Below are 12,139 nucleotides of genomic sequence, written 5' to 3' on the forward strand. Positions count from 1 at the left end.
GTTAGAACACTATGGTTGCCTGATCGACCTTCTTGGCCGTACCAGACTGCTAGACGAAGCAGAGGAGTTAATAGAAAGGGTTCCAAGTGAGATTATAGTCCCGATTTCTATATGTTTGCATCCATGGTCAGTAACTGCACATTTCAATCTAAAATTTTGATTTAGGACCGAAAAAGTCAAAATATGATGCTAATAATTTCATGAATGAGGAATTCGATACTAAATTAACCTAAAAATGAGAGAGAGATACGTTATGTTGCAAAGTTTGATAATGCCTTTATTATTGGGTTTAGATGAGATAACGGGGTGCAAAGACTAAACCTAGGTCTAATTGGACTAATAAATGTTTAGATGTTCTGAAAATCTCATTGTCCTTATCTAAAATGCTATCATTTCGTTACTTTTTTATTTATTTTTTTGCTAGTCAGAGCATATTTCACTAGAACAGAGATTGGCTGCTGAAAAATCAGCAGCAGCCAAGCTTTCTCCTTTTCACTATGCTAGCTACTTTGCTGACCCTAGCTGTCGTCCAGTAAATATGCTTACCAGCTCTTACCTATAAAACGGAATCACGCTTAGAATTTGAACCTACGACATTGAGATTTGGAGACATACATTGTACCCGACTAAACTAAGAGAGCTTTCTTATCACAGGAAATACAAAGAGTGATGGTCCACACACAAATGAAAATTAAAAAAAAAAACAAAAGCGATTTGAATTTGATTGCACTTTTCATTCTCTCTTTCGTTCCTTCTTCCATGAACTTCGCATCATCCCTTTACATTGCTCACTTCTCCATATACTTTTCCTCCATGTCTAAATTAAAAAAAATTAAATCTAAAAATCAAAAATAAAATGCTTATCGAATTGACCGATATTTTGATTTAATTACAACAACAAAAATCTGAACTGTGCTCTTAATTATTTGGTTCCACAAGAGAATACAAATTTTTGTATCTTCTTAATTATAGTAATTTATACTAATATTCCATTTGAAGACTTGTACCACCTGAGGCTGCATACTAATACCATATGAAGGCAAGATTATTCAATGCTAATCCTTGAAAATGAAATTCAAGAAATTTAATCATTTGGCCTGTTGTCATTCCTTTTACAAAACCAGTTTTAGAGTTTATAAGTTAATAGAATTGATAGACTCATCATTTATCAACCGAATTTGCTTTCAAATTTCAACAGACGATTCATAAATATCATTAGAAATAAATAATGTTATTAGGTTTTTCCTTTTTCTGGCTGCGGACATAGTACGTATTTTGCAAGGCCACCCTGACATACACACATTAGGCTACTCGTCGCAGGACAAACATGTAGATGAAGATAACTTCAGAAGAAAAAGAGCCCTGTAAATACAAATTATTTATAATTAGGTTTACTATATTGTTATATATGTGACCACTGACCATAGAATATAATAGTCTTCATTACAAAACTTGAGCTAACTCTAGCTATGCTAATTAAGTTAATAACAAGTAGTACTAGTCTCTCTATACTTATGCACCCGGAGCAAAATCATAGTCAACATCATCGTCATCGCCATCGCCATCGTCCCCATCCCCTTCTGAGTATGTTACCGACGAAAGATCATCCTTTAAATATTATATTATTCAGCTAAACAATAAGATTTTAACAATGCTAATCAATCACTAATTTATTACTCATTTAATTGATTTTTTGTAAAATTAATCTTAAAGGATGAAGAGTCGTACTATATCATCGTTACCATTTATTTTTCGGCTGCCCCTTAAGATTAATTTTGTAATGTTCTTTAAGATTAATTTTGTAAGATGATTTTAGCCCAAGACGTACATGTTAAATATTATTATTTAATGTGTCCATAATTGACTGATGGAGATAGTTTTATTCTTATTTGTTTCTTTAGGAGGGAAATTTCTAAGGCGTTACAGAGCAGAGAGACTGGTGGAGTGGAGAAATAGCATTGAAATTTCTACTGGCGTTAAGATTTTGTTCTTGTAGGAGGGAGCGTTTTGAAGACTTTTTCAAACGAGTAAGATATATTTAATGTCTGCTCTGATTTGTTGAAGATCCTGCAGATTTATAATAATTTCATGGCTAAATAGCCAAAATGGTATCTGAGATTTGCATAATCAATAGAAATGGTCACTGAGATTAAAAATAAATATACATGATCCCTGAGATTGTCCACCATTCATGATTTTGGTATTCCCGTTAAAAACTCTTTGGGCAATTTTCAAAGCTTCGTAACTCAATCGATTCTTAACCAAATTCGACCCATAATATATCAAATGAGAGAAAGTGTAGAGCAAGATTATACCTATTTGGAAGCCCAATGGTTGCCGGAGATTGCCGAAAATAGCCTGAAATGTGACTGGTCCGTGGGAAAATTGAAAAATTCGCCAGAAACTGGGTAAATTTTAAACGTTTATAACTTCTTCAATACTCAACAAAATCGAGTGATTCGAAAACGAAAATCATACTTCTTGACGAGACGAAGAGAATGGTACATTTCTCGACGACTAACTCGCCGTGGTTTGGCAAGAAAACGGCTCAAAAGTGGCTAACTCTCCATCAAAATCTATAAATTTATAAATCTATTAAAATCTCTTAAAATCTCAATTGAATTCACCCTCCTAGTTATTTAAAGGGAAATTAAAGCCTAAAAAATAGGACAACAATGAAAGATAATTTGTAAATTTGTTAAACTTTTCCTCGAATAACTCAAATGTGCTTTTCGATAAAAACTATATAGATTTGATCTCACAGCCCAACTAAAACTCAATCACATAGCAACTCAGTACTACAGTCCGGTGATATTCTTCTCCACTTGAAAGTGAGAGGTCTTAGGTTTGAATCTCGTTGATGACAAATTTAATACCAAATTAAATTGCTCATTATGTGGCTTAACCGAACTCCTCATTCTCTTAATATAAAAATATCAATGTACCAATAACAAAAAATAAAACTCGGTCACATAAACATGATTTCCTGAATGAATGCATATGATTTTTACCTTAAGAAGTTCACGAAATCAGCTTCTCAACCTCCTGGTGGTGAGGATGTGCGTATGAACATAGGTTCGAATGAACTACCTTGTAAACCAATCTCCTTCTCAACCTCCTGCAACCAAGACAGAGCCGCCGTCAACAAGCTCATGATTTTCTGCACCGACCCATCTCTCGGAAACTTTGATTACGCCGAGAAAGTCTTCCGTTTCATCAAAGATCCGTGCTTGTTTGTTTACGATGTAATGATCAAGGCGTTTGCCAAAAGGAGTAGTTTCAGAAGCGCCGTTGAGCTCTTCCGGCGGCTGAGAGATGAGGGATTGTGCCCTTATAATTTTACCTACCCATTTGTTTTAAAGCCATTGGATGCTTGGGATAGGTTTGGGAAGGTGAAAAGGTTCGTGTGTTTGTGGTAAAAACTGGAATTGGGTTTGATGGTATGTGTGTAACTCGCTCATTGACATGAATGCGTAATTGGGCATGGTTGAGAGTTTCAAGCAGGTGTTTGATGAAATACCCGAGAGAAACAGGCTTTGTTGGAACTTGGAACGTTACGATTTCGAGGTATGTTAGGTGCAGGAGGTTTGAGGAGGCTAGCTTTGGATATGTTTCGGAGGATGTCATGTGAGAGCAACAAGAAGCCCGATGAAGCTACGGTTGTAACCACCATTTCAGCTTGAACAACATCGAAAACTTTGGAGCTTGGTAAAGAAATTCATGAATATGTTAGAAGTGAACTTGGATTCACTACTAGAACTGGAAATGTGGTGGCTAAATATGTATGTAAAACATGGTTATTTGATTAAAGGCTGGAGAATTTGTAATGGTTATACATTACAACCGTTTTAACGAGGCAGTGGCTCTATTCCAAGAGATGCAAACTAAAAGAGTTAAAGGGGATAGATTTACAGCGGTTGGTCTCCTCACAGGCTATGCTCCGTTGGGAGCATTAGAGCAAGGGGAATGGAGTCACGGGTACATCGAATATAACAGAATTAAAATTTGATGCAACTGTAAGTACCGCAGTTATAGAAATGTATGCAAAATGTTGGAGCATAGACAAATTTTTTGGGCTTCAATCATTTATGGGGTTGCAAGGAATGGCAAGACAAGCAAGGGAATCGAGTTGTTCTCCTTCATTGTTGTCTTAACTGACTGCGTTCACAGAGGGTTAGCAGATGAGGGATGTGAGTTCTTCAACTCCAATAGAAAGATATATGAGATTGAGCGAGGTTAGAACACTATGGTTGCCTGATCGGCCTTCTTGGCCATACCAGACTGTTAGACAAAGCAGAGGAGTTGATAGAAAGGGGTTCCAAGTGAGAGTATAGTCCCGATTTCTATATGCTTGCATCCATGGTCAGTAACTGCACATTTCAATCTAAAATTTTGATCTAGGACCGAAAAAGTCAAATTATGATGCTAATAATTTGGTTCCACAAGAGAATATGGATATTTGTAAAGCATACAACAATTAACAACTGAACAACCAGTCAATATCGCAAATGAATTGTCAGTAAAATGAGGAACAAATCATCTGTTGGATGCGATCAAATCAAATGTCCGAATAATGGAGCTGGGAAAACGAGAAAGACAGCTGACATGGTCTGCGGGAGAGTATAATGCAGGAATAGCGACTACGCAACCGATCAGGTAATGCTCTCTCTTCAAACCTTTTGCCTTTTCCGTTTGGGTTCATCTGTAGTAGCCGTCATTTGATTAGTGGGATGATTATCAGATGCGCCATGGCTTGGTCCCGGACTTGACTCACCATACAACCAATCCGGAACTGCTTCAGATTCGTATTCAAAGTAATAATCATCCATACAGGACTCTTGTTTTCCTTCAAAGGTTTGTCCCATACTAGATTTACCCCTGTTCTCTCCACTTCAAAACCCTCTATAAGAATAACGATCTTGTCCCCGCCTTGCAAATTGAGCTTGAGTTGATCGTTCGATAATTGTACCTGGTGAAAAATGACCTACATTGTGTTGCCAAAAACGCCTAGAGACCCTCGAAGTAGTATGCTTGGTACAATTTACAACAGTAAGGGCAAGATTTTTAGTTCTACTTGCCAAGAAACCCAGCAGAGTGTCAACCCTTTAAAATTACGACCATCACATTGAGGAACATCAAAACTGACTTTATTGCCATCTGCGACAAAGTCAAACCACTCCGGAATACCATAAATCGTATCCAATAAAATACCACCAGCTTCGCAAGAAGTCCATCCCTATAATATACATACAATGTAATATAGTGTTAAATACTTGTACATGTGCGGTTGTGTTTGTGCGTGTGATTGATAGAGAAAGACAAGAGTAGAAGGAGACAGAGATAGAGAGAGACCTGTAGGATGTTGCTCCTAAACTCAGCTGTGAGATTGGTGCACCCTTTCATCTTAAGCTCCGCCATGGAGGTTAATGATTTACCCAAGCCTAAACCTGGAACCTCTGTGACTTTGGGCAAATCATCTAGCCACAGAGTTCTCATGTTTGACATTTGCGAAAAGTCTGGCATTGTTTCCAATGCAGGGCATCTACTAACATATAAGAATTCCAAATTTGTTGGTAAATCGGGGATTGCACGAAGATTTTTGCAATTCATAACTAGCAAGTATACGAGATTTGAAAGACCACTGAGGCTAGGTAGGTTACGACAACTAGCGCCTCCAACTGACAACACTTGTAAAGAAATTAGACGCCCAAAGTCGTTGGGGAATTGTTTTATGGCTGTACCATATGTACAAAGTTTTCTCAATGATACCATCTCCCATAAACCCTCAGGCAGTTCTCTTAATGCTTCACAATGTAACACATCAAGAGTCTCAACAGATTTCAACTTACAGAATTCCGCTGGAAGATACCTAAGCTTATTGCAGAATTCAAAATTTACCCTCTTGAGTTTTTTAAGTTGACCGATGGATGGGTGAATCTTGGACAAACTACGACAGCGTGAAAAATCCAATTCTCCGAGATTTGGGAGCCTTGAAAAGTCTGGTGACTTTTTTAACTTCTGGGAATGAGAAAGATCAAGGATTTTCAAATTTTCAAGCGGCTGCACAAACCCAAAAGAAAATATTATTCAAAATCCAAGAAGACTATGGCTTAAAAAATAAAATCAAGAGTGGGAATTAATTATAACCCGCTAGGGGTGATTGTACCTTGGAATTCTTCCAGCCTTTTCTGAGGTTGCTGAACGACAGGTCAAGAGCAACAAGTTTTGGCTGATTAAGAAGGTGCTCCGGCATGTACTTGAAAGGGAATCCATGCCAGCACAACCATCTCAACTCTTTCGGAAAATGTTTGAAGCTTCCAGCGAGCTCTACATAGCTGAGCCGTAGGAATCTCAGTTTTTTCATATTGACAAATGCTTTTGTACGGAAACTAGCCTTTTTTTCAGAGCTTGGCAAATGTAGAGAAAGTGCTTCAATTTCTTCAGTTCCCTGTTAGGTAAACAAAGGGACATATGATGAATAATAAAAGGGTAATTTGCGTCTGAAAAATGATTTACTTACAAACAATTGTCATATAATCGGTTGGAAATCGATTTAATTGCTTCTATTTCCACGTGAAGGTTTATTGTACTTATAAATATATTTCTACATAATATTATAAAAGGAAAACTAACAAAAAAGGTTTGAAAACTTTGAGTTTTAACCATAATGACAAAATAAAAAGTAAAATGAATAGTACCAGGATTGACTTTTTAGTGTAAAAATGTGATTTTTCGTTAAAGTGAACAGTACCAGAATTTTTTCGTTAAAATTTCTTATTATAAAATGTAAGCAGTTGCACTAGGATATGATTTAGCGAGCATTAATATTAAACTTTGTTGAGAAACTACTTACAGATTTATTTGTCAACACGTTTGTTATGGCTTCAAGGTTCCACAGTCTACTCCATCTTCCAGGTTGAGTAGGAGATTTTTCAGAAATGATTGTCTTGGCCATTTCTTGAATCAAATCATGCATCTTTAGCTTGCCCTATTCAACAGTTATAAGGCACCGTTCACGGAGAACACTGATTTCGCTTGTTGCATAGAAGCCACATTCATCTAATATTTTTGTGACATGATCCTTCTCCAAGCCAAGAAAGCAACAAAATATATGAAGGAATATAGTTTTTTGATTATCATCTAACCCATCAAAGCTTATTTTGAGTTTTTTTATAATTTCTCCTTCAGGTATTCTTTTTAATTTCTCCAAATAGCTTTGCCACTCTGTTATGGGTCTACCAAAAAGAGAGGAGCCTAAAACTTTGAGTGCTAACGGCAAACCTCCACAGTAAGAAACTACCTTCCTTGACAATTCAAGATATTCTTCTTTAGGGCAATTATTTTCAAATGTATGCCAACTGAAAAGCTCAAGAGCCTCCTCTTCATTCATTTCCTCAGCTGGATATCTCATATTCACTCTCACTTGATTTAGTAAATGCTCATCTCTTGTTGTTATGATAATTATACTTCCTGGACCAAACCACTCACGATCTCCAGCTATTGCACTTAGTTGCTCCACTTTATCTACATTATCAACAACAATAAGTACTTTTCTACGTCGAAGACGTCCTTTTATTACACCGATCCCTTCACCGACACTATTTATCTGGGTGGTTTGTTTCAAAATGTTAGAAACAAGTTGTTTTTGCAAATAAACCAAACCATATCTATGTTCAGTGTCGCTAACATCGCCAAGGTAACATTTAAACTGGAAGCCATGATGAATTTTGTTATAAATAGCGTTGGCAGCAGTTGTTTTGCCCAATCCACCCATCCCCCAAATTCCAACCATTTTAACATCATTTAATCCACCACTAAAAAGATAGCTGATAATTGGTTGAACACGAGAGTCGATTCCAACCGGGTACTTGGCCACCTGTAATTCATCTGTGCGAGGAAGCAATTCCACAATATTCTCCTCAACAATTGTCTTAATAACCTTTGCTTCAGGCCTGAAAACTCAATTAGTAAGCATTAACTCAATGAAGGATTACTTGAAGCTATAACCTTCACTCAACAGTCAATATAAAGAATTAACTAAATGGATAAAATATATATATATATACACGTACACACACAACAGTCCTTTTCCATTGAGAGATTCTTCATATAATTGTATTTGATTTGACAAAGAAAAATAATTTTATTTGAGAAACACCTTGTGTTCCTCATTCCATAACTTACTTTTCAGGATTCATTCATGCCATATATGGTCAAAAGAGAGAAAAAATAACGAATTCATTTTTTTAACAAAAAATATTATATACACTAAAAGAAAAAGAGTGAGCTTAATCTCATCAAAAAACAAAAAAAAAAAAATGTTATAATTTGTATATGAATTTGTTGCTCCATTCCGATTGGGCCTTCAATTGCTTGAGTGGACCCATCAGCCCATCTGTTTGGTTCCTTTTGTTTGGGCTTAAACAATTATATATGATGTTTCTCATTGATGCAATTATATACGTATACAAGTCGCTAAACTAGCATATATCAATTTGATACATAGATTTCAATCTAAAATCAACTTGCAATATATAGGAGAGAGGATACCCAACATTATTTAAACCACTTGAACCAAATAACCTTAAGTTTTCGATGTGTGGACTTGGAGTAATGTATATAACCCAAAAATTTCTTTTTATTAACATTATTTTTTAAGTCAAATTTACAAATCATGTGAAATGTTACTAAAATCAAGAACCGCATCATATGATTTGTAAAAAGGGAATTTTGATTTAGGTGCTTGATATTTAAATTTGTTAGACCAAACATGCCTAGCCTTCGACTTTTATTAATCTACTTTCTACAATTCAGCCACATTTTTTAAACTGCCCTTCCTAAGATTCAAAAATAATATCCAAAGCTCCTAAATCTAGCCTTCTTTGTACCAAAATTATTATGATATTAATTAAGTTATAAAGCAATGATATGTCCAAAAATAAATAAAATTAAACGCACCAAAAGCTAAAATTAAACCTACCGAACACTAAAATTAAACGTACCAATTCATAATATGAATAAAATTAATGTATGAAAACTAATGACAAGCATACTAGTAGTAGTGTATAGAAATAATTCTCTCAATAAAATGTATACATGATAATTTGAGAAAAAAAATAATAAACATCCACCACTTTTGTTATCTTGAAGACAAGATTATATTTTAATTTAGGAGATCAAGATATTTTGTACGAAAAAAAATTTAAAAAAGATAACTAGATAAATGCTCTTAATGACAAACCATTGATTATCTCCTGAAACAGAATGCCGCAACTTCTAAAATACTTTTAAAAAAAATTAGCAAAAAATTAATTTTTAATTTGATAAGGAGAAAAACTGATGTGGCCCAATGTACCCAGATGTTTGATTAAAAAAAACTTTAAATGTTAGGGGTTTAAATCTAGAGAGTTTTAACAAAAAGTTAGTGATTTTATTAATTTTAACAAAAAATCATATTTTTATACTAAAAAATTAATCATGATCCTATCCTCTTTACCTCTTTACCTTTTATTTTGTTAGTTAAAACTCAAAATTTTCAAATTTTTTAGTTAGTTTTCTTTTAAATAGGGAGTTCTCCTATGTAAAATATGTTTTAAATAGAAGATGTTCCTACTGTTACTCATATTTTATCTTGCAAATCTTGATGTTTCAGCGAAGCTATTTTTCCTGTGTGCTATTTGCATAACAATCATTCATTAACATGTTTCAAAATGTGGAAAAAGCAGAAAATTTATAGCAGCATTACTATTAAACTAGTCGAGTATTGAAAGACGTCCAACTCCAATGAAAATGGTTACCTGTTATTAAGATGGTGGCCAGACAAATTTGCAGCTTGAGTAAGGGCCTCTCTCCACTGCTTTACCCTTTCTTTCTTAGCTTCACGTTCGTTGTCATCTTTTTCTTCAAGGATGCCATCTTCGTGCTTCTGAAATGCCCCGGCTAACCAACCTTCCTGCTTCCTCACATGTGAAGGGTCGACATGATAGAATATTGGCAAAACCTGTTGCCCCAGCCTTTCTCTACATTCCATGATCTTCACCAGCTCGTCAAGACACCATCTTGATTCCGCGTAACTCTTTGAGAAGACAATGACCGAGATTCTGGACTCTTCGATTGCCCGCAACAGTTCGGGTTTTATTTCTCCCCCTCTTTTCAGATTGTCCTCATCAATAAAGGCATCGAAGCCCCAGTTTTGTAATGCCGCATGAAGGTGGCTCGTGAAGCCATTGCGTGTATCTTCGCCTCTAAAACTCAAGAACACATCGTAACTCCAGAGTTTTGAGGAGGAGGGTTCACGGGATGTCATGGTGTTGTATTACTGTTTACGGCACTAGAGTGGTGCCAATCAAGCGAAAAAAAATGGCTGTGGTTTTTTTTGTATTGCAACAGAGTATATATAGAGCACTATAGGGACACTTTTTGGTTCTTTCCAAGAAGCTTTCCGCTCCCACTCTTTGGCTCTTTCCAGTGGAAAACCACGATGTTCGTGGCCACACGATCTGATCACTGGACGGCTACGATTGAAGTGTCGGAAAAGATGGAAGAAAAGCAGCTTTAAGATGAAACCGCGTTCAACAAAGTAAAAGGCAAGAAAAGCAGGTGTTGATGTCTCGTTTATGTCCCCCTTTTCTTTAGTTGACACGTGCTTATTCAGTGAGCACAAAACTTAACACCGTTAACCTGCTCTCCTTTTCCTTACCTTTTCACCTTCCCGATGAAACCAGAAGCGTGGTTGTCAATTTGCAGTTCCCAAAAATTTCAGTTCTCTTCTCTCACACTATGAAGGTAACCATGGCTGTCAATTGGAAAATATCCATCGAAATAAACTGGGGAAACCGAGGATTTGAATCTGCAAACGGAAGAAACAACTCAAGATCTGAATTTCGGAACTGGAAAAAGTCTGGAGTAGACCCACAAGTTGATTTTGTCTCTCTTTTCCGAACTTACTAGTTTTTTTCTTGTGGATTTCTCCCTGTATCTTATTTTTCTCTAAAAAAATTTCAACGGAAATTTGTGAATGTAAATTAGATGTTCTAGAATCGTGCATAATTTGTATATTTTGTGCTCTATGAGCTATTGGGTTTGCTTGATAGATTTTTAATGGAGTTTTTGTAAATTCGGAGCCATGAGTCCATGACCTTTTCATGGTTTGAGAGATGGGACCAAATTTTTTACAGATAATGGCGAGAGAGGGTGAGGAAGAGGAGAGAGGAGAGAGGAGAGAGAAATAACATTTTCCTTTTTTTATCAGTGAGACCCAAGGGCTCCGGCGGTGACGAGGGAGAAATACCTGATGCGGCCTCTCTGTGGCCTGTTTCACAGTTTGACACCTGTTTTCCATTGCCTCTATATTAAACGCTGTTAACTGACTAAAAATAAAAAATAAAAAATAAAAAACAAAGCGACGAAAAGGATGGGATTTTTGCCATCTTAAAACCACTTTGCTTTCTCCGCTGTCAACTCCACTTTTGAAAATGTGACAACCCGTTCCAAATTTTACGTTTTTATTTTATTTTAAAAGCGTGAATTTACAAAATTGCCCTAGAAGTAAGGACTTTGACTTCTGTTGACCATCGACTCGAGAGATGTGGGACTTATACTTTTAGCATATCCTCGTAATACTTATTGGTACGAACGTATAGGCGAAAGCTGTTTGCGAGTCCGGATTATAACAGTATAGTTACGGACGTTCGAAATTGGTTATTTGAGGTTTAGCGTTTATTTAAATTGAATCCCCCCCTTGTGGGGGAAAGCCCAATCAGAATTGAAAAAAAAAAAAAAAAAAAAAAAGAAGTGGGTTTTCGTCTACCCGCACCCACCGCGGGTTCCCATTTTCCAAGGCTGATTCCGGCCAACTCCGGTGGAGTTTTTCGATGCCACCACCCAAGAACCCACCCAAGAACCACCTTGATTAACCATGGGATGTGGAGGTTTGAGGCCCCGAAAGTTGACGAAAATCAATGGTGCTCCGGCCACCCTTCTCGATTTTCCGGCAAATCGGAAAAGCAATGGCCGATGCCACCACTTGGGCTTTGTAGCCCATCATCCCAGGAGCAAAACCCAACCAACCTTGACCCCGTTGGACCACCGTAGACGACGAATCGATGTCGGAAAGTTTTAGGCACCCGCCGGCTTCGTG

The 12,139-nt window shown here is 36.5% G+C and overlaps 1 protein-coding gene across 1 annotated transcript; it reads right to left on the reverse strand.

The window, feature by feature from the left end:
* Positions 1–4,371: 4,371 nt before the first annotated feature.
* On the reverse strand, positions 4,372–10,388 carry LOC103963474 (disease resistance protein RUN1). The gene is given in 5 exon segments (XM_048579566.1): positions 4,372–5,236; positions 5,353–6,060; positions 6,167–6,448; positions 6,854–7,952; positions 9,798–10,388. Coding segments are annotated over 5 exon segments (2,793 nt in total). The 5' UTR covers positions 10,307–10,388; the 3' UTR covers positions 4,372–5,041.
* Positions 10,389–12,139: the final 1,751 nt, after the last annotated feature.

The sequence above is a fragment of a genome, unplaced genomic scaffold (genome assembly GCF_019419815.1).
Source record: "Pyrus x bretschneideri cultivar Hongxiangsu unplaced genomic scaffold, Pyrus_bretschneideri_v1 Contig14, whole genome shotgun sequence".
In the NCBI taxonomy this organism is placed as follows: Eukaryota; Viridiplantae; Streptophyta; class Magnoliopsida; order Rosales; family Rosaceae; genus Pyrus; species Pyrus x bretschneideri.